Raw genomic sequence first — 25,827 nt, forward strand, 5'->3', positions numbered from 1 at the left:
TTTCACATCTTTTTAACAATGGCTCTTTTTTTCTTCAAAGAAGGAGATATTCGTGACTTGCTGAAAGACATCGGAAAAATACCAATACACTCCGGGCTTTTTTTTTTTTTTTTGCTTTTCTCAGTCTTCTCTCTTTATGTTCCTCCCTCTAGTTAAACGGCAACAACACCCTCGGGGAGAATATTGCTGACAACGGAGGAATACGGCAAGCGTATCAGGTAATGGACGTGGAAACAAGGGTTCAAGAGTGCCAGCTCTACAGATTCAACGTCTTATTAAATATCACAAACAATGAATTTTGTTTAGCATGCCCCCCCCCCCCCCCCCCAGAGATGATAGATCTGTGAATTTAAATAAGCTGCAGCCGACGGGATGTAAACAGATCATTTTTAGCGTTTTGCGATGCGAAAAAAAATAAAGAATATCCAGATTCCCGCTGCAGGAATACTTACAGACACTTCGGGTCGTTTTACATGACGCCGATTATTAACGGAAAGATTTCTGGGTTGTTTTTCCCGAAAGGAACCTGACCAGACCCGGCCCTTTTTGGGCGGGAGGTCATTGTCTTCTCCGCACGCCGGCGAGGGGTCGGGGCGTTTTTCGCCACGTAGCTTAAAAAGTGAATAAATGATGAAGTGTAATTAAGAAGATGAAAGGGGAAAGTGAAACTCCCGCTGCAGGTTTCTATAAGCCGCGTACATTTGGACTTCAAAAGACGCCAGAAGAAACAAGCAGGCGTCGCCATCGCGGTGTTTTATCGCTAAGAGAACGGAATGGGGTTCGAAAGTTCACGCTTGCAATGAACACGCAACATCTTCTCAACACAGCCGATCGGGAGGGCGAGATCCTGACGTAGCTCTTTCCGTCGATTGCCGTTAAAGCTATTCCTTAATCCGATAAACATGTTTTATTTCGGTAACATCTGCAGATGTTAACACAAATACCGAGCGAGAAGTTGAATAAACGGAAAGGGAACTCTTGGCACTGAGGTGAAATCAAAGCTAGCAAGATTTGACCTTATTCGGGACGGACGAGAACTCATTACCCGACGAGACTCGAGGAATTAACGCTTCGTAAAAAAAAAAAAAAAAAAAAAAAAAACGGAAACCCCGGTTGGGAATAACCACCATGCGACCTGAGCGGGTTTCTTCTCCCGTCAGGCTTACCGGAACTACGTGAAGGAGCACGGAGAGGAGCCGGCGCTCCCCGGCATCGACCTTTCCCACGATCAGCTCTTCTTTCTCAATTTCGCTCAGGTGAAAAACGCCAAGCGCGATTGGACGGACGCCTTATCAATCGGCGTAAAGCTCCCCTGTGTAACGCCTGTCGTCCTCAGGTGTGGTGTGGAACATACCGGCCCGAGCAGGCGGTCAACTCCATCAAAGTAGACGAGCACAGTCCGGGAAAATTCAGGTGACTTCAAGAATGCGCCGTTTGGCCGATTTATAGATCGCCGTATTGATACTGTGAGATAGAAAACGATCAGCCAGAATGAAAGGAAAGGTGGATTGTCTTAAAATAAATTAGTCAAACGCGTGCATTGACCATAAACCACATTTAGATCGCAGTGGATCCACATCAATGTCATTCTCAACAAGTGGAATTAAGAAATACAAATGATCCCAACGTGTTCAGGCAGAGAAAAGTGGATGCAGATGGAAGGCAGTTTCAAGCAAGATAATAATAATAATAATAATAATAATAATACATAAGATTTGCATAGCGCTTTTCATGGTACTCAAAGACGCTTTACGAGTTAAAGACAGAAGACACAGGACATACACACAATTATTGGGAAAGGCTGTAGGTGTTGCAAGTGGTTTGGAAGAGGTGGGTCTTGAGGTTTTGTTTAAAAGATGGGAAGTTACATGTAATATTTGAGATTTGAATGAGTAATAAATTAGTAATAGTTACATTTATTTTACATTCATTTGGTTACACTTATCCTGCTACTGTTAGATGTGGCCCGCGGTGAAAATGAGTTTGATACCCCTGCTCTAGAAACAGGGACGAAGACCAAAAGACAGGAGACAGAGCCGGAGGTTGCAAGGATGAGGATGCTGAGGTTCTCTTTGGGAGTGACCAGATAGGATCAGGAATGAGTCCATCAGAGGGACGGTACATGTTAGATGTTTTTGGAGAGAAGGTCAGAGAAGCCGGACGGAGATGGTCGGGTCATGTACGGAGGAGGGATAGTGAATATATGGGTAGACAGATGCTGGAATCGGAGGTCTAGAGGAAGACCAAAGAGAAGATTTATGGATGTAGTGCAAGAGGATATGAAGATATTTGGTCTGAGAGAGGCGGATCCAGAGAATAGGGTTAGATGGAGAAGGTTGAATCACTGTGGAGACCCCTGAAGGGAAAAGCCCAAAAGGAAAAGAAGACTTTGTAACAGGGGTGCAGGACATGTATGTCCACCACAAAGTAAGGACTGAGACGGTTGGGATATGAACACTCCTCTGTTCATGTCCAAACTATGGTGAAGATCCGGGTAGAAGGTTGCTGAAGGTGGAGCTGCCAGGCAGGAGGTCTAGAGAAAGACCAAAGAGGAAGATATATGGATGTAGTGAGAAGATATGAAGTGAGTTGGTGTGAGAGAGGAGGATACAGGCAATAGCGTTGGATGAAGACGTTTGATTGGCTGTGGCGGCGACCCCTGAAGTGAAAAGCTCAAAGGAAAAGAATACGAAACATGAATCCCTCTGGTTGCTTTCAGGGTGCTGGGTTCCCTCCAGAACTTCCCAGAGTTCGCCAAAGTGTTCAGCTGCAACAAGACCAGCAACATGGTCCCCGACAACGTCTGCCGCGTGTGGTGATCCACCCACGGGAGCGGGGCTGACGCCGGTGGATCCCCCGGTTTCCGCGATTCGGGGCGTCACAGGGAAGTAAACGCTCCTTTCAGCTCCTTCCCGGATCGACCGGGGCCGGTCGACGGACGCCGCGGCGTGCACTTCCTCAGAGAACAGCTGTGGACCCTCACGGGCAGATGGGGCGCTGCCCGGATACAGATACTGTAGTTCGTCCACGCAGCCTAATTATCTCGCTTCCGCTGGATACAATCATTTTTTTTCACATTTGATCAATTGTTTTAATCATTATTTGTGAGTCTGTATATATGGGAGTGTGTGCGTGAGAGAGAGAGAGTGTGTGTTGTAGTCATTTTGCTGCACAGAGGCAGACAAGGTTACTCCAATCCACCGGCGTATAAATACACTTTTCACCCTCCCACACTCTTACACATAAAGCAGGGTTGAACCGCTGTACTGTATGTGGGCCTGAGCTCTACGCTTCTGCCACGTGCGCTCCCGTTCCTGCATGTTCCATTCGCTAAATTATCACCGAACGTGACCCCACGATGCTGTCGCGGCGTGTGTGTGTGTGTGTGTGTGTGTGTGTGTGTGTGGGTCATTCAATTGGACGGGCATCTCAAACAAGCCAAACTGACTTGTTCTCGCCTGTAAGACGACGGCTGATCGCCAATCCACGGGCTGACAATCGATAAAAACACGTTTTTCTACGCGCCCTGAGCCTCCTGTGTGTGTGTGTGTGTGTGTGTGTGTGTGTTAGTGTGTGTGTGAGCGGATGCACTGTACGTCTACTAATAGTATTCCACTTACTTTATTACGATTGCTGCTGTCGGTCACGCAAAATCTCTATGCCTTACATTTTCTGTGGTGGAGTAAACGCTCCAAGAAGGGTTGGATGCCTCTTCGACCGGAAACACCTTTTCCGATCGTCGCCCGCTCAATATCACGTCTTCGGAAATCCGGTGCCGAGGCGCTTCCCGGTTCGACGCAAGAGGGGACGACGAAAAGCTTACGGTTCGCCCGGAACTCCCGCAGAAGGACGACATTTCTGATTCGGTCTTTGCGAAAATGTCCGCCCGAACCTCTTTTCCGTCGTTCTTGAACACGTTGCAGACGCGAGACTCCAACCACATGGCGACGATGAGTTCTTTTGAAGGACCGGTTAGAAGTTTTATGCGGTTATTTCGAAGGTTGTGTCGGCGAGCGGGGGGGAGCGGTCGGCGTCTGAGTTTCGTTTTATTCTCCGCGTCCAACGGCGACCGAGGCCGCGGCCCGCGGGAAGGAACGCAGGGAAGGGGGTTCGACTTCTATCATTTCATTTTGATTTCTTCAGATTGTAAAACGCCCTCCGTGCCAAACTTGCTCTTCGTCCCGATCGTTCTGTCCGTCTCCCGCTCTCCCTCTGACTTTTTTTTTTTTGTTTTGTTTTCGGTTTCCTCACTGGCTCTCGTTCGCACTCCAACATTAGAAATACAGATATACCTCAGCTGCCTGTATTTAGATACTTTATAATTATATAATAATCATCTCGAGGAGCATTTTTGTGTTTCTGTCAAAATAAATCCTTATATAACTGCAAGCGAGCGGCATTTCCGTCCCGTGTGGATTCTTGAGTCCTTTTTCTTTTTCTAACATCGGAACTTAGGAAGGGACGATGCAAAAATCCCTTGGCGGGATGTTCTACTTGCAGATGTTTTGGAAGAAGGTCAAAGAGCAGCCGATCGCCTGCCTCCATCTGAGCCTCTTCTCTGGATCTTCTGCTCCAGAGTTGGCAGCTCCAACCTCAACATCCTTCCGACCCAGATCTTCACCACCCCTCCTCCATCCTCCTCACTCCCAGAGTGAACTTCCACATCTTCACCTTCTCCTCAGAGTCTCCAAACCAGAAACCACAGTCGCTTCACTTCCGCTGACCCTCACACATGTGGACCTCTCTCCTCTCCATCTTCTCCTCCACCCAGTCCCTGCCTTCACCACAGATCATCTGCAAACATCATGCTCCCTCCTGTCTTACCTGATCTGTCGGTCCGTCCATCACCGTGGAAAACAAGAAGTTCCCTGGCGCCTCCATCTTCACCTCCGTCTCCTCTGTCCACCTTCCAGGGAAACAGGGGTACATTTTCAGTCATTTTATTTCTTTTTAAAGGTAAAAAAGGTAAACGCGACGGGGGGTTTGGGGGTGAAGTGGGTTTGTAAATCGCCAGGAGTCCGGGAATGAAGAAAACCTGTCCCGCAAAGTCACGATTCAAACGAGGAATTAAAAGCTCACGATGAATCTGATGAAAGCGTTAAGTAGACGCGGCGCGAGAGCGGAATCCAGCGGGGTGTCAAAGCCGACTGGAGCGGCTGCAGGGGGAAAAGTTGGAAAGTTCACCGCCTTGTGGACGAGTATCTCCGTACAGACCATAAACAGGACTGGACTAAAAGCACAGATGGCGTCTACAAGAAAGGTTTCTGCTCAGGTCTGCAGAGCTATGCTGCAGATGTTTGATCACCTGGTGCTGTCCGGCGTCATCTTCTACGCTGCGGTATGCCTGGGTGGTCGGCGGCTCATCAAGAAGGCCGGCTCTGTCCTGGGAGTAGAGCTGGACTTGTTGGTGGAGGCGTCTGAGAGGAGGATGCTGAAGAAGCTGTGCGGTATCAGGGACAACACCCTTGCATGCTGGACTGAAGTCCCACCAAAGCACCTTCAGTCGAAGACTGAGACCAGCGAGGAGCTCCACAGAAGGTCTCTTCCCTTTTCTGCAAGAAAGAAACTTGACAGCAATAAAATCAATATCATGTTTCGAGTGAATAGGAAGACCGAAGAGAAGATTTATGGACATAGTGAGCGAGGATATGAAGTGAGTTGATGTGAGAGAGGAGGATCCAGTGAACAGGGTTTGATGGAGACGGTTGAATCACTGTGGAGACCCCTGAAGGGAAAAGCCAAAAGTAAAAGAAGACTTTGTAACAGGGGTGCAGGACATGTATGTCCAGATTCGCGTGAAGGTGGAGCTGCCAGGCAGGAGGTCTGGAGGAAGACCAAAACGGTAAATGTATGGATGTAGTGAGATCGACCCCTGAAGGAAAAGGAGCAGAAGGAAAAGTTTCAAGTAAATGGATGTAATATTGAGCCTTCCGCAAAACAATTTCCTTCAGGATTACCGTGTTTTGCGGACCATAAGGCGCACCGCATTATAAGGCGCATGATAAAACATACAATTAACTACAAAACAGTTCAGTCGAACTTTGTTCAACTTATTTCACTGGTTCAAAAACCCACTGTTCAATTTTGTCCTTCAACTGTTGCCATCTCGCTTTGTTCCCTCGGAAACTCTGTTTGTTCTTAAGCATGTTTCCTAACAGGTGCCATGTTTGGGGTTCCTCGTGCACACAGATCTGCACTAAGTCCAGTAAGTTCAGCGATAGCAAACACCTGAAGTCAGTGCGAAGTTTGAACAAGGTTGTATTCCGGCACGACATAATTAGCGATCAAAAGTTGTCCGATTTTACAATTCGACTTTGGTACGACGTCCCTGTGTCAGACGGGAACGGTCCGACAATCAATCAAGCGAAGCCGCTCGGTCGCCGACCAAAGTGGCGTCGAAACATTTCCGCAGAAGTTTGAGCGAAGTGCGACACGTGAAATTGGTCGGAGGTCGGAGGTAAGCGAAACAAGTATTCATACGTAAGACGCTTTTTTAGAAAATAAGGATTCTAAATGTGCCTTATAGTGCGAAACATATGGTAATACATTCCTTCTATTCATTAGAATTCCTTTTTTTTGCCGTTTTCGAAAATAAATCGAACGCGCCGCCGAGATGGACGACCTCCACGGAACGATTCATTAACCGATCTCAGGCTTAGAATTCTGAAGAGGCCTCCTTTTTTTTTTTTTCCTCTCAATCCAGCCGTGTGGGCTGTATAACCCTTTAACAGGTTAAAATCTTGCTTTCTGCAGAATATAATTTCTCCCTGACTGCCCCCTCCTTGCTTTTGCTGGCTGGTGACACACTGGCACATAACTGAGTGTTAACACCACCCACTTTCCTTGTGCTCTCACCCTCCCTGCCATCAGCAGCTATGTGCGCTATCATCACAGCTAGCATTACAACACCTCAGCATGTTCCGGGACGGCGGAGCAGAGTGTTTTGCACTCTTGAGCTCAACAGACGGCTGACGCTTTCCCTTAAAGCAACAGACAAGGCGGCGTTTTTTTTTTTTTTTTTTGAGCTTTAAGCCCGCAAGGCTGCAAAGCGGGTCACGGAATCTTAACCTTTATTTTTTTTTTCTCTCTTATTTAGCCCTCGATATTAGGCTCCGCCCCCTCCTAGGTTGTCACAGAATGAGTGTTTACCTTGGTTTGTCCTTCGGGTGACCTTAGCGGTGGGTTCAGTGGTATGTGTGTGTGTTTGTGTGTGAGTGTGTGTGTGTGTGTGTGAAAGGCGTGCGTATGCACGTGCGTTCAGGGTTACAGGAGGGAGGGGAGGCTGCACACTGAGCAGCCCGGTGTTTTTGTAGCGTTCGTCATATCAAGTATTACTATGTACTGCGTGTACAAATGTCTGTCATATCAATGTCAAGCGTATTGGGATGCACACACACACACACACACACACATACATACATACATACACACCACATGTGCACGCACTCCAAAAGGTGTGGGTAAAAATCAGGATTGCAGATGTGCGGCCCCTGCTACTGCTGCCGTAGGCAAACGATTCGCGTAAATTCACATTTTTAAAAATGTTCGCTAATATAAATGTTCTTACTGGTTTTCTGATGAAAGTTAAAAGAGATTTGGGAAAAGTTTCGCCAGGTTTATAATGAATGTAAACACATTGACGTCATGTGATCGTCACCGCGTCGTCTCCGGTTTACGTTTCCGTTCGGCGAAAGAAATAAATGCAACATAAAACGTTCTGGTTCACAACCTGCATTCCTGATGTCTGGAAAAGATTCAGTGCGAGAAATTATCCACTTTTCTGATTTTGCTATTTGTAGGTCTGGGTTTGATTACACGGAATATTCATATTTATTCTATAAACTCTCAAACATCAAATGTAAATATTGTCATTTACAGCATTTATTAGCAGAAAATGAAAAATCTAGTGTTTTCAGGCCTCAAATAATGAAAAAAAAAAAAAAAAAAAAAAAAAAATTCATTATACTTCAACCAATTTTTTAACTTGGGTTTTCAGAAAATCACTATTCAGTGGAATAACCCTGACTTGCAGGTGACTCGATTCCTACAATTGGAGCAGCTCAGCTTTGTCTGATGCTTTGAGAACATCCTTGATCACATCCCAGAGGTGGTCCATCAGGGGTGTCAGGTCTGGAGGTCCTGATGACCATGACAAGGTCTTGATCCGGTGTTCCTTCTGGCAAAACCGTTCCTCAGAGTCGGGAAACCTTGTCAGAGCAGGAGGCAGCAAGTTTTCTCCCAGGAGAACCTCCTACGTGGTTTGATTGACGCCGGAGTCGGTCCGACTCCAGCTTCTCCGAAGGCTCCCCGGATCATCACCCATTCTGCATTTGGTTTCACAGCTGGTGTGTGACATTGCAGCTTGTAGGCCTCACCGGGCCATCAGGCGACCAGATGCTGGAGAAAGCTGGAAATTAGACGCATCGGAGATGATGACTTTACCCCGGTCCTCGATGGTCCGGTCCTTCTGGTGTTTTGCAAGCTTCAGCCTGGCTCCTCATGTCTTCTCCTTCACGACGTGAACCCTCCCTCCTGGAAGCTGTGTTGCCATTCTTCTTCTTCTTCTTCTTCTTCTTCTACTACTTCTTCTTCTCACACAAAATGTTTCATTTCTTTTGTTTTTTTATTTATTCCACTGTTGAGCTTCCGGTTGGTCCCACAGAAAGAAGACAGTGACGCCCACAGCAACGTTTTTTCTTAAAAAGAATCATTCCTATCAGTCCAGAGCGTAGGAGAGTGTGGAAAAGAGGTAAAGAAAGAGGTTCAAGCAGGTCGGAACGGTTGGAGAAAAGTGTCACGGGGTACGAAGAGGTAGAAGAATATCAGCCAGAAGGACAGGAAAGGTGGACAAGATGGAGGTGAGATGGAGCTGTTTGCTCTACAAACACCAACAATGACCAAAAGACAGGAGGCAGAGCTGGAGGTTGCAGAGATGAAGATGTGGAGGTTCTCTTTGGGAGCGACCAGGATCGTGGAGAGGATCAGGAATGAGTCCATCAGAGGGACGGAGCATGTTACATGTTTTGGGAGAGAAGGTCAGAGAAGCCAGACTGAGACGGACGCCGGAATTGGAGGTCTAGAGGAAGACCAAAGAGAAGACTGATGGACGGAGCCAGAGAGGATATGAAGGGAGTTGGTGTGAGAGAGGAAGATCCAGAGAATAGGATTAGATGGAGAAGGTGGATTGGCTGTGACGACCCCTGAAGGGAAAAGCCAAAAGGAAAAGATTTACAATAATTAATAATTTATGCTTAATTAATCCCCCGTGGGATCCTGCATTTTACCCATCCTGGATGAAGAATGAGCAGTTGGCTGCCGTCCATCAGTGCCAGAGGAACAGTTAGGGGTTCAGTGTGTTGCTCAAAAACACATGGGAAAAACCGGAATTCCATCCATCCATCGTCTGTCGCTTATCCTGCACTCAGGGTCGCTGCCGGAGGGGATGCTGGAGTCTATCCTGGTCCGGGGTTCGCCCTGGACCGGTCGCCGGTCAATCGCAAAACCACATATACGGACATACAACCATTAACTCGCTCACTCGTTCAATCGTGGCAATTTTTCCCAAGTTTTCTTCCGATAAACCTGCTGCAAACAAGGGGAGAACATGCAAACTCCACACGGAAAAGCCTCCTTGTCGGAATCCAACCAAGGTGCCGCGATGCCGAAGCGCTACGCTAACCGCTGCGCCACCGCGCCGCCCAGAGGCGGAAATCGAAACCAGGAATGTTCGGTTGTTGTCTTTAAATCCGTTGAGGTAATTCCCCTCATCGGCGCCTCATCGGGTGGAAACCGATGCGTCACACGTGTAGAGCTGCTGATTTCTGAGAATATACAGCGGCCTGTTGATTTTTTTTAATTTTTTTCTCCATGGCTTTGAGATTTGGAAATCCTCAGCAGGTGTTGCATGTTATCGTTTTTGTCACGCTGCAACACGCCAGCCCTTTGCATTAATGATTATATAAGACAGAGCTAAAAAGCAGCTCTTGCTAACGGGCTCAAGGAAGCAAGAATATCCCGTTTCAATGCGAACCGGGGTGGATTCTCCAAGCTTTCTTCTCCTTATTGCATTTCCAATGTTACTCCGGGTTCTCCGTAAACACAGTCTTGTATTTCCTTCCGCTGTAATCCACCTCTGCAAAACAGGCTCACGCTGACATACGTCGGTTTTTCGGAGATACAACAGGACCACCCGCTCCGGCTGCGGAGCCAGACATCCGACTGTTTCAGCGGAGTGCGGATTTCTGTTAAACAAACTCTTTCGAGCCGCAGCGGAGAGATTCTGGAGAAGTCTGCACGTCCGTCGATACCTCTACCATCGATCGCTCCGTTGTTTTGTCCGGGACAAAAGCAAAATAAACAGAGGAAGTAGTTTTCCGCGGCGATGCCTTTCCACCGTCAGACCGCTCTTCCTGCAAACGATGTGTTTATCGGAATGATGATGATGATTCGACGAACAAGCGCTCCGCCGCCGCCGCGGCGTGACAAAACATGTTTTAGTGTAAAGACATACTTGAGCGGCCGCACCTGGGCGAAGCACGGCGTGTCCGGCCTGTTTAATGACTGAGCTGAACGCTAAATCGAGAGCCTCGCTGTCAGGATGGCGCAGATTTATAAGGCTAATACCTCTTGCGCTGGAGAGGGGATACGGCATGACCTGCGGGGACAAAACCTGCCGTTAAATGCAGACCACGGGACTCTGTTTAAGGCCGACAGGGCTATTATTAAAGATTTGGAGGATCACGTGTGATGGAAACTTGGGGCTTGACTTACTGGGTATACTGGGTTACGTCTGGCCGGCGTCCAAAGACGGTCGGCCGGCGTCCGGTCCGTGGCGAAACCCCGCCTCTCGCCAGGCGACAGCTGGGATTGGCTCCGACCCTCCGTCCACGGCCTCGGGCGCAGGGTCCAAATTTGATTTTTCCTACTTCTTCATTGTGTTTAATTTATCCCTGCAGAGTTGGAACTGCAGATGTTTGCATCTCGGATCCACCGATGCACCCGGAGGACGACGGCGGAGCCGAAGCTCACGCGCTTTTTTTGTCGTTCAAGCAGGAACCGGGAGCGAATACGACGTTTCCATCGGATCGGCGATTCTCGAAACGACGTAGGGGAAGGCGTACCTGGTGGCGCGGGGTGATTTTTTTTTTCCGTTCTAATTAACAAGCAGCGGGTAGGTCGCGGCGGGATAACTATCAAATCAGCATTTCAGTGCGGCCAGCAAAAAAATCAGAATCTGAAATTAAAACCCCAGCAAAGCGAGGGCGGCTTTCCAGGGAGGAGAACTTCATATCTGGGATGAATTCAGTTTCTTCCTCGATCAGCGCCCCCTCTGCCAAACAGAAAAAAAAAAAAATCGATACCCATTAGTAGGACGGACACGTATGCTGATGCTACAGTCGGAGAGGTTTTCTAAAAGCTAAAATAGACCTATGACATCCTAATCTTTAAAAATTGAAAGTTCAGCCGAGGCTGACCGGAATTTCATTAAAGTAGGAGAATCCAATCATAAATAAGGCATCACATCATCCGCCATTCAAAACCGTAAGTGTGAGTCCCACTGTTGCACTGAAAGTAGACACAAATTCATTAAACTGTCTGGGAACCTTAAATCACATTGAACCCCGCTAACTAAGGTGGCGGCGGGGGGAAGATTTCAACGCATAAGCGAAGACGTCGACGCTTAAATTCGAAGGGGAGACGTTCGGCGGCGAAGGTGCTGGAAATACAGGCGATATATACGGCGCTCTCGTACCCAAGCGAATATGAAGACAAAGTAAACGACCGCCGTGCAGCCGACGATCCACCCGACGATCAGCAGAGCGGGGAAGAGTTTGTGAGACGGAGCCGCCGCGTCCTCGGCTGGAGACACAAATAGAAAAAAAAAAAAAAAAAAGAAATGAAGTAGCCGGGATGTGGAAACATTTATTTGATTTTAATCTGGATCGGTTTCTGGTCGGCCCCCGGCGGAGGTGAAGGTTCCTTACCTCTCTTGGGCATGGCGCCGCCGTCCACTCTAATCTCCCAGTAATAACGGGTGCCAGGCTCTGCGCCGCGAAGAGTTGATGTTGGCGTCCGCCGTGGTTCGGAATAAGCTCGGAGAATTAGGATTCAAATCCTTCTTTTATTCTCCGTCGGTCGCGTTTACCTCGCTTTGATTCCCGTCTCTCCCACCGCACAAATTCAACCTCGGCGTAGCTGCCGGAGCAGAGAGCGTTCCCGGCGCGAGGTTTTCCTCCGGGGATCTGGTCCCAGCTGCGCCGGGCCCTCGCTTTCCCGGCCCCGCGGGATCTGCAGCAGCTGAGAACCTCGTCTCCGGGGATCCCATTCGTTTACGTTGATAAACAGATCATTTAGAAGATAGAATAACCAACGGATAAGTCAAGATGTGTTTTAAAGGATGGGTTTGCCGGAGGATCGCACGCAGAAGGTGTCCACTAAGCAGGAAACACCCTTTACGGTTTGGCGGTCATCAAATAGGGAGCGCGTGAAAGGCCGAAAGCCCCGAGTGACCACGGGGAAAATCCAGGGATTTGGATTTCATATTCATCCGCTGCACCTTCTGGCCGGTTGGTGACCCGACAAAAGAAATCAGTTTGAAGAACTGCACGGCTTCAGTTTCGTTCCAGGAACTCCCCTCCTCCAGGCCGGCGGTGAGGGGCCTCGGTGGGGAACGGAAAAGAAGAAGACGACAAGGGCGACATGGAGGTGGATCACATTGGACTATCAGATGGGTTGAAGTTATCATGAGATGGAAGACAATCAACCAGGAGGAAAGGAAAGGTGGACAAGACAGTGGCGAGATGATGCGGTATGCTCTACAAACACTGACAACGACCAAAAGACAGGAGGCCGAGCTGGAGATCGCAGAGATGAAGACGTCGAGGTTCTCTTTGAGGACAGACAGGGTCAGGAAGGAGTCCATCAGAGGGACGGTACATGTTAGATGTTCTGGAGAGAAGGTCAGAGAAGCCAGACTGAGATGGTCGGGTCACGGACAGAGGAGGGAGAGTCAATAAATTGTCTGTGGAGGTTCTCGGTCGTCCAGGTCGTGGTGAATTGTTGTCGAAATCATCTTGTCTTGGCGAATGGACTTGAATTACTTCCCCCATCCAAGAGGCGTCTTCAGTTCTGAACTGTTCAGAAGTTCAGTTCAGAAGTGAAGAAGAGGGTTGAAATGTCTTCAAGTGAAAAAATTCAAGTCTAGTTGCCAAGACAAGAAGATTTCGACAAAAATGTATTGAATATACCCCTCCTGACACTGTTCTTCACCCGTCTCTTCACCTCTTTTCAACACTCTCCTACGCTCTGGACTGTTAACTTCTTGATCTCCACTCCCCGTAGCCTCAACGTTCCAGCCAGGATCCTCTCATACACACACATTTATTCTGTCTTACTGCAACTAACCTTCATTCCTCTCCGAAGGAAGTATCTAGAATAACATGCCCGGTATTACTGATATGTTATTTCAAAACCAACAAATCTTACTGTCGTAAAGCAACTACAGAGATGAAGATGCTGAGGTTCTCTTTAGGAGTGACCAGGATGGAGAGGATCAGGAACGAGTCGATCAGAGGGACGGGACATGTTAGATGTTTTGGAGAGAAGGTCAGAGGAGGTTGGGTCATGGCTAGAGGAAGGAGGGTCAATATATTGGTAGACGGATGCTGGAATCGGAGGTCTAGAGGAAGACCAAACAGAAGATTGATGGACGTCGTGAGAGAGGATATGAGGGTAGCTGGCGCGAGAGAGGAGGATCCAGAGAACAGGGTTTGATGGAGCAGGTTGAATCACTGTGGAGACCCCTGAAGGGAAAAGCCAAAAGGAGAAGAAGACTTTGTAACAGGGGTGCAGGACATGTATGTCCACCACAAAGTAATGACTGAGACGGTTGGGATACGAACACTGCTCTGTTCATGTCCAAACTATGGTGAAGATCTAGGTAGATGGTTGCTGAAGGTGGAGCTGCCTGGCAGGAGGTCTAGAGGAAGACCAAAAAGGAAGATGTATGGATGTCGTGAGGTCGACCCCTGAAGGAAAAGGTTGATTGGCTGTGGAGACCCCTGAAGGGAAAAGCCCAAAGGAAGAAGATCAGATGGGTTCAAGTGTTTTTTTATCTTCTCCCTGAACTCCCTCTGAAGCCAGAAGGAGCTCTCCGTCACTCCGTTTCTTGCAGCTTCAGTTTGTTTTGACCCAAGAAAACTGTTGACCAGGGACCACTGCAGTTGGCGCGCCGCAAGAGATATCTGTTAGCAGCCGAGGCTTGTGAGTTCTACTAATTATCACGCGCCTACACGCTCCTGTGGGACTGCCTGGGAGTAGGAGGTTCCTCTGACGTCCCGATGCATGGGAAAAAAAAGCCTCGGTCCGGTAAAGGTTCTAGGAACTGCAAAAAGGGAGAAAGGGGGGTTTTGGTGGAGGCGGCGGCTCTCGTCGGTGGCAGCGTCCGAAAACATCTGGAGATCTTATTAGTCTGTTCATCAGCCGCTGAAGAGCGTACGGCCCGTCTTTGTCAATTCTTTGATTTGGCCATCGAGCAAGACAGTTCCATCCAGCCAGATCCGGGTCTGTCAAGGGGCGCCGCAATTTGATCAAAAAATCCTGAGTATTTTCTTAGAGCTGCGGGTTTGATCATAAATTAGAAGGCAATTAGATTACATTTCATTTTACAAGGAGCCAAAGAGGCCTCGGATTTAACTAACTGCGTTTAATCATTGTGATCTTCTCGCAGCCGCGTTATCCGGGGAGTAGCTCGGAAAATGTGTTCTCTCATATGAGTAAAATTTTAATCACGAGTACGCTTGAGCAGAAACATAAAACTCGAGCGATTTTCCAGTTCTAAGAATATAAGGAGATCAATGGTGTCAAACGCAACACCGAGATCCAGCAACAGAAGCTGTGGGCAGAAGGTAAACGTGAATAATTCAGCACCTCAGTAAGTGAAGCTTTTTAGTGGACTGACAAAATCTGAAAGAATGTGGGCCAGTATAGACACACGCATATCAATAGATATATTATTTATCTATATATATATGCATCAGATGCAGTCTGGTAGCCCAAGCAGATGCAGTCGTCCCCTCCCTGCTGTTCTTCTGACCTGAACCGCCCTCGGCCACAACGTCCCCAAGACTCTCCTTGGTTGCTCATTCTGAAGCCGGCCGGCAATCAGCCACCTCCTCCACGTGGATGGCATCAAGCGGAAGGCCAAGACTACAAGTGACATCAACCTCAACGGGTATACAGATTTGACATCGGGGTATCATCGGGACTGGCTATGTGTGGGCGGACGGTGTGCAGAAAAGGGAGGTCGATCACCGCTGAAGAAGCTGAACTATCTGAAGGCCTCATGGCAGATATTCGGGGCATCCACAAATACCTGGGGAGCCCGTGGACAAATGGCAACCATGAGGAGTTCGGTAGCAGCCAAATGCTTTCGGAGGGTGAGGCGAGTCCCGAAAAGTCAGCTGGATGGCAAGAACAAGATCCGGGCAATAAACACCTTCGGCCTGCCAGTGATCAGACTCCTTGCAAAACTTGGAGGCCTTCACCAGAAGTCTAGTGTCCCCTAGGCTTTACACTGAGCGGAAAACAAGAGGCGGCGGACAAGTAAGCGTCAGAGCCGCTATCTGAGAGGAATCAGCAGGAGAACATCAGGAAGATGTCCCCCAACGGGGATCTGCTACAGCAGCAGAAGCCCAGTATGGAGGAGCCAGAGGAGCTGTCACGGATGGACAAGTTCTTGCATGGAACGTCCTGTCCACTAGGCTGGCATCCGGGCACCGAGTATGAGCCGGAGGTGCAGGGATCATGGTGGAAGACCTCTCCGAAGCTGATCTAGATCAAACCGAGCCAAACCCCCTGTTGGACTTTCGGTTCCAGGTGGACAAATTGGTGATGATGAATCGACCAAACATCACAGCGGAGGACAAGAAGTCAAAGACAACCATTGGGTTGGGTGTCACAATTCAGAAAAGTGACAGAAACTTCAGGAAAAGCGAGCACGAGAAGCTGGAGACATGGCAGGACCTCAAGAAGGAGTCAGAGAAGATGCGGGGTCCCCATGGTGGTTGGGTCACTTGGAGCTGAATGGCTCCGGCAGATCCCAGCAGAAAAACGTCTCAGATCTCCGTCCAGAAGAATCGTGGAAACAACGAGGAGCATCCAAGCCTCTGAGCTTGAAGGAGACACCAAACCGCCCACATTTGTGCTTCATTTTCTTATTTTTAAGATTGTAATTATTCTTGTTTTAGCAGAAGAGACCCCTAAATGTCCTTCTTGATGGGATCCATTCACACTGCCAAGACCTGGAAGATGTTAACGCTCCACGGTTTGGTCCACCTGTTCCATTTAATCGTGCAAGCATACATGGTCGCTGGTTCGTCTTGTCCACGCCTCCATAGTTCATTGAGTTTTCGATTTTCCTTTTGCACTTTCAGTTGTTACTATACTGTGAGTCATGTCCTCGCTTTGCCCAGTCATTCTTGACACCCAATTTTCTAAATAAGCACCTGCTCCCGGGAATCTCAGATTTGCATAACCGATGTCCTCGAAATACTAAAAATAAATAAAACAAGTAGCGCCAGCTCTACGGGCAGCCAGGGGTCAGAACGCTGCAACTCAGAGAGCTTCTGCTCCCAAGATACAAATCAGAGTATTTTATTATCCTGCATTAGGGTGGCAGGTGGGCTGCAGCCTTTTCCAGGCTGTCATTGGCCTGAGAAGCGAGGTTCGTCCCGGACCAGCCGATCACCGGGCTACATAGAGACATACAACCGTTCGCCCTCGCATTCACAAAGCATCTGGCAGCCGCCCCTTAAGATAGCAATGTCATTCGTTCCAGAAGTGGGTTCGCGTTACATTACATTACAAAATTGCAATTCAATAACCGAAGATCCAAAGTACCGGCTGTCGTTTGGAAGTCACCGCTCTACCAAATGGCACATCTCAAAACCATATACATACATACATTCATTTCTTCCTTTTGTTTTTTGGGGGGTGCTAAGTGTGATTAGTGGGGTAGTGCTTGGTGAAGAGGTACGTTTTTAGCTCACGGCGGAAGATGGGCAGCGACCCTGCTGTTCTGACCTTTTCGGGAGTTGGTTCCACCACTGAGGATCCGAGACGGAGAAGAGCCGAGACCGGTTCCACGCGGTTTCCTGAAGATATGACGGGGGCGTCCCGTTCTCCGCCCGGTCGGCGAGCACCAGGGTCTTGAACTTGATGCGGGCGGCTACCGGGAGCCGGTGAAGGGACATAAGAAGGGGAGTTGTGTGGGAGAATTTGGGACGGTTGAACGCCAGGCGGGCTGCCGCTTTCTGAAGAAGCTCCAGAGGCCCGATGGAGTTGCAGTCGTCCGGACGAGAGGAGACTAGAGGTCGGATGAGTATCTGCGCCGTATCCTCCGAGAGGAATCTGCCAATCTTCCTGATGTCGAGAAGGAGGAACCTGCAGGAACTTGCAACTGCTGCGACGTTCGCCGAGAACGACGGTTGCTCGTCCAGGACCACATCCAGGTTTCTGGCGGTTGTGGTTTGCATTACCACGGTGTTGTCGATGGTGACGGCCAGGTCTTTTCTGCAGGAGAAAGAGCAACTCAGTCTTGTCAGGCGGTTAGTTGCCATCCAATCTGAGATGTCGGACAGGCAAGCTGTAGATTTTTTACGTCATAAATGAATTTTCGGAATTGAATAAATCTCACGTTTTAAATACCAATATCTAGAACATGCTTTCTCACTTCTGATTGTTTTCGTGTTGGTATCGCCAGCGATCTGTTTCTCCTTCACCCACATCTGAAGCAACTTTTCCATATGTGGTCGTGTATTGATGTCTGTTTTTGGGACATGATAGTAATGGACGGCTTCATGGATTCCTTTTGCTTTAGGACGGTACAAATACTGGATGCGTTGTGATTATATTCACATGCGATATGGGTCACACGTACACCACGTCGGTGCCTCGCTATTATTTCCTGCTTTGTTTCCATAGAAAGTATCTTCTTTCTCGGTTCATTGCTCGCTTTCCCAGGGAACCATAACGATTAAATAAATACTCAAAATAAGCACAAAGATATGAAATGATGCCACACGAAAGATAGGAACATGACACGGACCAGGTGGCTGAGGGATGCCGGAAGCTACGAGGAGTTGTGGGAGTGCATTTGGCGCGTCCTGTGCAAATGTCACATTTTGATTTTCTTGCTCTTGTCATGACATATTTTTCATATTTCAAGGAAAAAGTTTGCTCCGATCACGCTTCGTATCCTAAAAAAAAAAAAAAAACATATATAAAGTGAATTGTATCTTAAGGAGTCACTGTATTTAGGTTTTCCGATGAACCCGGGATGAACCCGGAGGAAACCCCACGAGAAGAACAAGGAAACTCCAAACCTGGGAGCTTCTTGTTTGGAGGCAGAACCGTCGCCTCTTGGAAAATCAACGAGTCCTCATTCGTCAGTTTCTAGTCATAATCAAGCGCTTGTTGTTTTGTGAATTCAGTCTTTATCATCGACTTCTAAGTCAGCGACGCACGGCGGTGTCACACGGGAACGCCCAAACTGTCATCCGTCAAAGTCAAACTCCATGTATGACTCCACCGTGATAAAGAACGTCAGTAACCGAGTGGGAAGCAAGATCTTATTAAACAGATCTGAAGATTTTGTGCGATTGGTACGACAGGTGGGCGGCGCTCGCCGATTGTGCGTCCGTCCACGCGAGGAATCGGATGAAAGCAGCGTTTGGATCGCCTCGAACTTTGAAACGGTAACTATCTGGGACTTATTAATGTTGTATCTCATTAATTCATCAACAACATCAACACCCCCCCCCCTCCCTCTTTCTGAAAAAAGCCATAAAAATAGCTGTGAAGGAAGATTAGCAGCAGTGACAAAAGGAATTCATGATTAGCATTTCATTTATAATTGAAGAGGCACCGCTATGATTGAAATTCAATGGAAAACTAAATCCAGGGGAGACGTGTTCGGCTTCGCTCGAACCAGCTGGCATGAAGATTGTTTTTTTTTTTTTTCCGGCGTTTGCGGTTTTATGAGCCAGGTTTAAAACTAATAAATAAATATATAAATGCAACTGTATGCCAGAAATCAAGGGGAGGTTTAGGGGGGAGATGGTGGGGTGTTATGTAACGGAGTATGACTCTGCAGGGAAACGTGCCCACTGACCACGGGCTCTTCTTTATTAAGCTCATTTAAAGGAGAACTGCTGCTGCCAAAGTCATTCATTCATTATCGGCTCTGCTACTTCTGCGGTACTTACAACCAACCATCCATGTGGCTGCCTGGATGGTTGGTTGGATGGTCGGGGTCTCCAGTTAATCGGAGAACCTGGAGGAAACCCATTGGGACAAGGGAGAACATGGACACGACCGGGGACCTTCTTGCTGTGAAGCGCTAGTCGCTAGTCGCTAGCTGCTAGCCGCTAGCCGCTAGCCGCTAGCCGCTATTGCAAATCATGGCGTCATCGGCGTGAGTTGCAGAATCTGCTTTTCTGTTCCGGCGTATCAAACTGGAAGTGGTGGAACCGATGTAAGAGTCGACAATTATTGAGGCTGATTTATATATTCCACTTGCAGGTGGTCGTCATCACATTTGTAACCTAATCGGTGTTCATCGATAAGCCGGACTTTTCAGTGCCCATGTGATTAATTTGTCGTGTTGACGCCATTAAAGTGGTGGATTACACACAGTGTAAGGCGTTTTTAATTTTTTTTTTGCATTTAGGCAGCTATGACCCTAATTTCCTATTGAGCGCACCTGAATATAAGCCGCGCCGGCTAAAAATAACTAAATAAATATATGTGCACATATACAGGCCGATCTTGTCTTTGAGCTGCAGGTTGTAACATGGGATACTTACACAGAAACATTTAACTTTTAATTAAATACATAGCGGTAACATCCACAAATATGTACTGCTTTTTTCCAAACAGTACACCGCCGATGAAAAAGATGAATAATAAATAACACAAGGACAAAGTCCAACCATCTATCTTATTCTATCTTGTTTAACTGTACAACAACCCCTCCTTATAACCGGAATTACGACATGTAATCATATACATGTACTCGTAAATACAAATGTATATACGTCGCATATATTTCTATATATATTGACATACCTTTGACTTTATTTTTATGTATTTATTTGATTTTTTTTACCATTCTTTTTACTTTATTTTTATTATTCACTGTTTAATTCTTTTTAATTCTTTTTTTTTTATTCTTTTTATAGAGCTCTATTTTGATTGTCCCCCACTTGACTCTGTAGCAGGAGCTGCTTTCAACCAAAAGCAATTTCTGATTCAGAATTTTCTGCTCATTTCATCGGTCCGAGTTAAATGTTTTGGCGGCGTGAAGCTCATTTTCCCCCCAAAAATCCATAAGTTAGCCGCATCGTTGTTTAAACCGCGGTGTGAAAAAAGTGGCGGCTTATAATTCGTAAATCACGGTACTTTTTCTTCCTATATTTAAATTTGTGTATTCCTTCGATGTCTTTTATTTTCGCTGTTTTACGTCCCGACGTCCTTCCGTTGCGGCCGTCTGCTCGCACCGACACACCGGGGAGGGGGCTGGAAATTGCGCCTGGCAACCGAGCTCCTCCATTGTGGAGGAAAATGTTAAATAAAGGATGCTCGCCGGACGGCATTGAAATGCAATTACGGAAGATTTGCCGCGCCGTCTATCTTTTGGCACTCGCTCCCAATGCTGGCGATGATATAATGAGGACGAAAGAAGAAATCGTTGTCGGAGCGGTTGGCATTCGTGGTGGAAAATGTTGAAATTCAGAAAATCACGAAGGTTAACTACCGTTTCGATCGCGCGACTCCGATGACCCGCGGAACGTTAAATGCTAACGGCCTCCGTTTAGCGAAGAGTGAAAGAACGCGAAGCGACGGCAGAGGGTTCGGGATGCGAGAAAGCTCAAAGGGAGCGGACGGCGCCTGCTTGATCGGACTGCGGGACCAAAAAGAAAGATCGGGAAATTAAAAAAAGGGGGGGTCGGGGAAGCACTCGAGGTGTAATTGGACGGACACTTGTGTCTGACAGGCCCCGGGTCCTGAAAATGACAGCTCTCTTCACGCTCCCTGTAACGTCCCTTTCCGTAATGGCCACTTCTGGTTTATTCCCCTCGGCTAATTGTACATCCACTGGAGCACCCTTACGTGCCCACATATGGCCGCTCCTTAAAACAGGACAATTTGAGAACTAAGTGGTCAAACTGATTGTGTCGTTAGCGCTACCGTTAGCGCTCCCGCCGCCGCCGTTGCCGTCGTGATTTGTACGTATCAGACTCCCCTTCCTTTTTCTGGCCATTAGTGTGGAAAGAAATGACGCGGTGCCCAGTACCATGGATACACCGAGGAACACTTCTGAAGCGCACCCTACTTCAGGGTCTATTTCGAGTGTGTCTTCCAGGTTTAGCCTCGGCAGATGGGGAATAGGGTTGTCGTTCGTGTGTGTGTGTGTGTGGGTGGGTGGAAAGAGGTACAAATCAGCTGTTAAACAGCAGGGAGTGATTTGAAAAAAATGACTGGAAGTATATTTAGAATATCGAGATCTTTAAAATTCCTTTTTGAGCAGCAACAGCAGAAATTATTTAGCACGAGGTGGCCCACATCGCCAAGAAGGTACACCTCAGCACATGCTCTTTATACTTCAAACACTTTGGGTTTTTACTCAAAAAAAGCTTTTTTTTTTCTCGTTTTATATCATTCATCGTATTCTATATGTCCCCTGGCAAGCACCCAGCATGGCTCGGTATCAAGTATGTAAAAGTACCTCGAAGAATCGTTGGCCGTTTCATTAGTTTCATGCTAAAATGGTTGTTTACGAGTTTGGAAATGACTAACATTCCAGCGCCGCAGCAGCCGCTCAAAGTTGTCGGTTAAACGTGAACCATATATGGTCTGTTTTCGGGAGTCGAGGAATCTTCAGTGCCCAAGGTGGCAAGTTGGGGTCTGCGCGGAAAGACCACCGCTCGTTTTTGGAGCTGGTCCAGACTCCGACCGTTCGAGCAAAGCCTCGGACCTGCACCTCGGCCGAATCAGAAGGAAAATCGGGGAACGCTGATGCAGAGCAACCAGCCAAGCTGGTGGATCCGCGTTTCCTGAAAGTGGATCATCTTCTCAAAGCTAAATTCCTGAGAGGATCCCCGCCTGTCGGACGCTTCTTGGATTACGGGCAATATGTTTCCAGGAAATTGAATAGGCCTCTCGTCAAGATAAGATTTATCGGCGAAGACGAGGACCTAATCCCGACGAAATGCCTGGCATCAGACATTCTCCCAAAATTGGAAGCCGAAATAACCATCACGCCGCCTGTAAGCCTTGAAAATAGCAATTAAAACCACTTTTTGTGCTCACTAAGGCGATAAATCATCCGAAAAGTACCTTCTTGCTTGTCAGATCCAGAAGCTCCGCTCATTTCATTCAGGCCAGGACGCCAACTGTCCCAGATTCCGCACGGTTCGGCGTGACGGATGCGCTCGGGGCGCCGGATTGGCTGCAAACATTGACATTAATGGAGTACCTGTCGCTGCCGGGTATTTTTAGTCGTACGTGCATTTCACCTCGATCCGTGATCGTCCTAATTGGGTTGCGGAAAAGTTTCCGAGGTGTGATGGAGGAGAGAGGCCATGTTTTCTGAGCCAAGGGCGGCAGAGCTGGAGGTGAAGATGTTTTAGGTCCTCTTTGGGATGTTTCGGAGATAAAGTGGAGGGACGGTGAAGATCTGGACCAGAGAGGAGGTTTACGGACCAAGGGGAGGAGGACAGGTTGCAGAAGAGAGGGTTAGATTGGGAAACAGCTGGAAGGAACGGAAGAATCTGGATCTCCAATGATCAGCGGTCAACCCACTGTGAAGACTCGGGATGTGCGCTGATTTCTTTTTTCAACCTAGATAAGAAGAGAAACAATAATGGTGATGTCATTTGCATTTCGGAATGACATGCCGGAGTGATTAGAAGGGGCAAGGATAATAAATACAAGCTAATTTCCGGCAGATAGAGGGGCTGCGAGAGAGAAAAACATCAATTCGAACTTCCGGGGGGCTTGAAATTGTTCGATTAGACAAATAATACGAAAGTAAAGGAAACCAATGGAAAAACTCAATTTACCGTCATTTCCGGACTATAAGCCGCTACTTTTTTCACAAACTTTGAACGACTATGTGGCTAATTTATGTTTTCCTGGGGGCTAACCAGCTTCAGGCCACCAAAACATTTAGCCCCGTCGCATCGGACTGATCAAATGAGCGCGAAATTCTGAGGCCGATCGACTGAAGAAGACGACTTTAACAGTTTTGGCGCAGAAGGAAGACCAAGACAGGGATTGGCTGGAGTTACAAAATGGATGCATGGATGGACTTTTCCTTATCTTATTTATTAGTCATCTTTTCCATCTGTTTGGAAAAAACATTTCCAGTGCGTATTCTTGGATGTTACCGCGATGTATTAAATTAAAAGTAAAATGTTTTTGTGTAAATATCTCATATTACTGCAGCTTATAGACAATTGCAGCCTATATACACATATATATATATACAAACATGTATTTATTTAGCTATTTTTAGCCGGTGCGGCTTATATTCAGGTACGCTCAATGTTATAGTTGCCTAAATGCAAAAAAAACAACCTTACTGTGTGTGAAATCCACCGCTTTAATGGCGTCAACGCAACAAATTCATTAAATCTGCGCTGAAAAGCCGGCTTTTTAATGAACACGGATTAGGTTTTAAATCTGATGGCGACCATCTGAAAGTGGAATGTATAAATCAGATTTGATAATTGTCGGTTCCACTACTTCCGGTTCGATACGCCGAAACAGTAAAGCAGATCCTGCAACTCACACCGATTTGCTCATGCAAATCATGACACCAAAACACCAAATGCAAATTTGCTAATGCCAATCATGGTGTTATGATTGGCATTAGCGGCTAACAGCTAGCAGCAAGCAGCTAGCAGCTTGCACTTCAGCCTCACAGCAAGAAGGTCCCTGGTCCTCCAGGTTCTCCAGAGGGTGACGTTTATTTGTCTCCGTATGACGCGTGGATGGTTGTGCGTACCTCGACTGCAGAAGAAGAAGTGCAGATAATGAATGAATGAATGACTTATTTAGTTATTTTTAGCAGCTCATATACAGGTGCGCTAATTAATAACTGGAAATAACGGTATGAAAATGTTAAAAAAGACCAAAACACGGAGACAGAGAGAAAAAAAAAAAAAAAGCAAGACATGGTTGTTGTATTTTTGCAGGTATTTACAGTTCTTGGGCTTCTTTGTGTGTGTGAGAACAACAACAGGAAGTGCCTTCTCGGACTCTTGGTCAGCCTGCATCATTAGCTGGGGAACCAAGTTGGTTCCTGAATCTGCTAATGGCTCTCTGGTGTCCTTTTCACAATTTTTCTCCATCTCTATGGTTACACCGACCCGCCGGCCTGTTTGTTTCCGTCTCCATTAGTTTCCCGCCGAAGGAGGCCCGAGCGGTCCGAGGAGATCTCAAGCTATGTGTCTCCTCTGTTCTGGCGCAGCAAAGTACTCCGTTATCCTCCCGAGGCCTTCGACTAAAAAACATCTGACGTCGGCGTGTGGCGTTCACCTCCGAGGAGAAAAGTGCACAGGTTCGCGGCGGAGGAGGGAAAGTAAATCCCCTGGATTCACAGGAATGGATAGAAATAACGGCGACCGCAACACATCACGTTATCGCCTTACATTTTCCAGCATCTTGTCGGATGCATTCCGTCGCCGTAATCGTTCCCTCCCCCCGTAGACTGTTACGCAAGCGGAGCCCGTCTTCTTCCGAAACAAAAGTTCAAGGGCGAAGCTGCACCGCGGAAAACCGGAGGCGCGGCCAAATAATCAACCGTAATTTGGAAGGAGGAGACAAATAGCAGTGAGCCCGGTATTTACCGCTAAACCTGATCCCGAGCGGCTTTCCGGGGGATGATGGCAGGAGCGATGGAATCCGAGGCAAGATTCAGGTGGTGGCGCTGGATTTGCACATCCACGCAGTCCAGTTCCTCCCATTTTGGTTTGCCGGCTCTTTTTGATCCAAACTATATTTCTGCAAACGAGTGAACACATGTACCCCCCGTGTTCTTCGTGGAAAGTCTCACATTTTGAGACAGCGACCTTCTACCTGGATCTGCAGCATAGTTTGGACATGAACAGAGGAGTGTTGATATTCAAACCGTCTCAGTCATCACTTCATTGTGGACATACATGTCCTGCACCCCTGTTACAAAGTCGTCTTTTTTTTTGGGCTTTGCCCTTCAAGAGTCTCCACACCGAATCCACCTTCTCCATTTAACTCTAGTCTCTGGATCCTCCTCTCTCAAACCAACTAACTTCATATCCTCTCTCACTACGTCCATGGTACTTCTCTTTGGTCTTCCTCTCGACCTCCAATTCCAGCATCCTCCTTACAATATATTGACTCTCCCTCATCTATCCATGACCCAACCATCTCGGTCTGGCTTCTCTGACCTTCTCTCCAGAACATCTGATGGACTCATTCCTGATCCTCTCCATCCTGGTCACTCCCAAAGAGAACCTCAACATCTTCATCTCCTGTCTTTAGGTCATTGTCAGTGTTTGTAGTCCATCCAGCACCATCTCCCCACTGTCTCCTCCACCTTTCCTTTCCTTCTGGCTGATAGTCTTCTATCCCTTCGTACCTCTGACACTATTTTCCACACTCTCCTCCGCAATGGACGTCAAAAACTAAATTTGCTGTATATTCCCAGAATGCAACCATCACAACATTTTAGATGTTTTCCTTCTAAATTAATTTCACCCGATTGGTCCAAACTGTTTTTATTAA

The 25,827-nt window shown here is 47.5% G+C and overlaps 1 protein-coding gene and 1 long non-coding RNA gene across 3 annotated transcripts in view; one reads left to right on the forward strand and one right to left on the reverse strand.

The window, feature by feature from the left end:
- The window catches only part of LOC147224529 (neprilysin-like), a 31,214-nt gene extending 26,825 nt beyond the window's left edge, over positions 1 to 4,389 (forward strand). For both annotated transcript variants that reach the window (XM_086164872.1, XM_086164871.1), the window contains 4 exons: positions 153 to 218; positions 1,161 to 1,256; positions 1,337 to 1,413; positions 2,720 to 4,389. In XM_086164872.1, coding sequence (XP_086020998.1) covers positions 153 to 218; positions 1,161 to 1,256; positions 1,337 to 1,413; positions 2,720 to 2,819 — 339 coding nt within the window. In that variant the 3' untranslated portion in view covers positions 2,820 to 4,389. The remainder of the gene's footprint in view (positions 1 to 152; positions 219 to 1,160; positions 1,257 to 1,336; positions 1,414 to 2,719) is intronic.
- Positions 4,390 to 16,811: 12,422 nt separating this feature from the next.
- On the reverse strand, positions 16,812 to 22,895 carry LOC147224530 (uncharacterized). The gene is made up of 4 exons (XR_015107478.1): positions 22,864 to 22,895; positions 22,578 to 22,738; positions 22,399 to 22,510; positions 16,812 to 17,571 (listed from the first exon to the last, which is right to left on the reverse strand). It is a non-coding gene; the product is annotated as an uncharacterized LOC147224530 (long non-coding RNA).
- Positions 22,896 to 25,827: the final 2,932 nt, after the last annotated feature.

Source organism: Fistularia commersonii, chromosome 18 (assembly GCF_037954325.1).
Source record: "Fistularia commersonii isolate RoL2024-O1a breed Wild chromosome 18, RoL_Fcom_v1.0, whole genome shotgun sequence".
Classification (NCBI taxonomy): domain Eukaryota; kingdom Metazoa; phylum Chordata; class Actinopteri; order Syngnathiformes; family Fistulariidae; genus Fistularia; species Fistularia commersonii.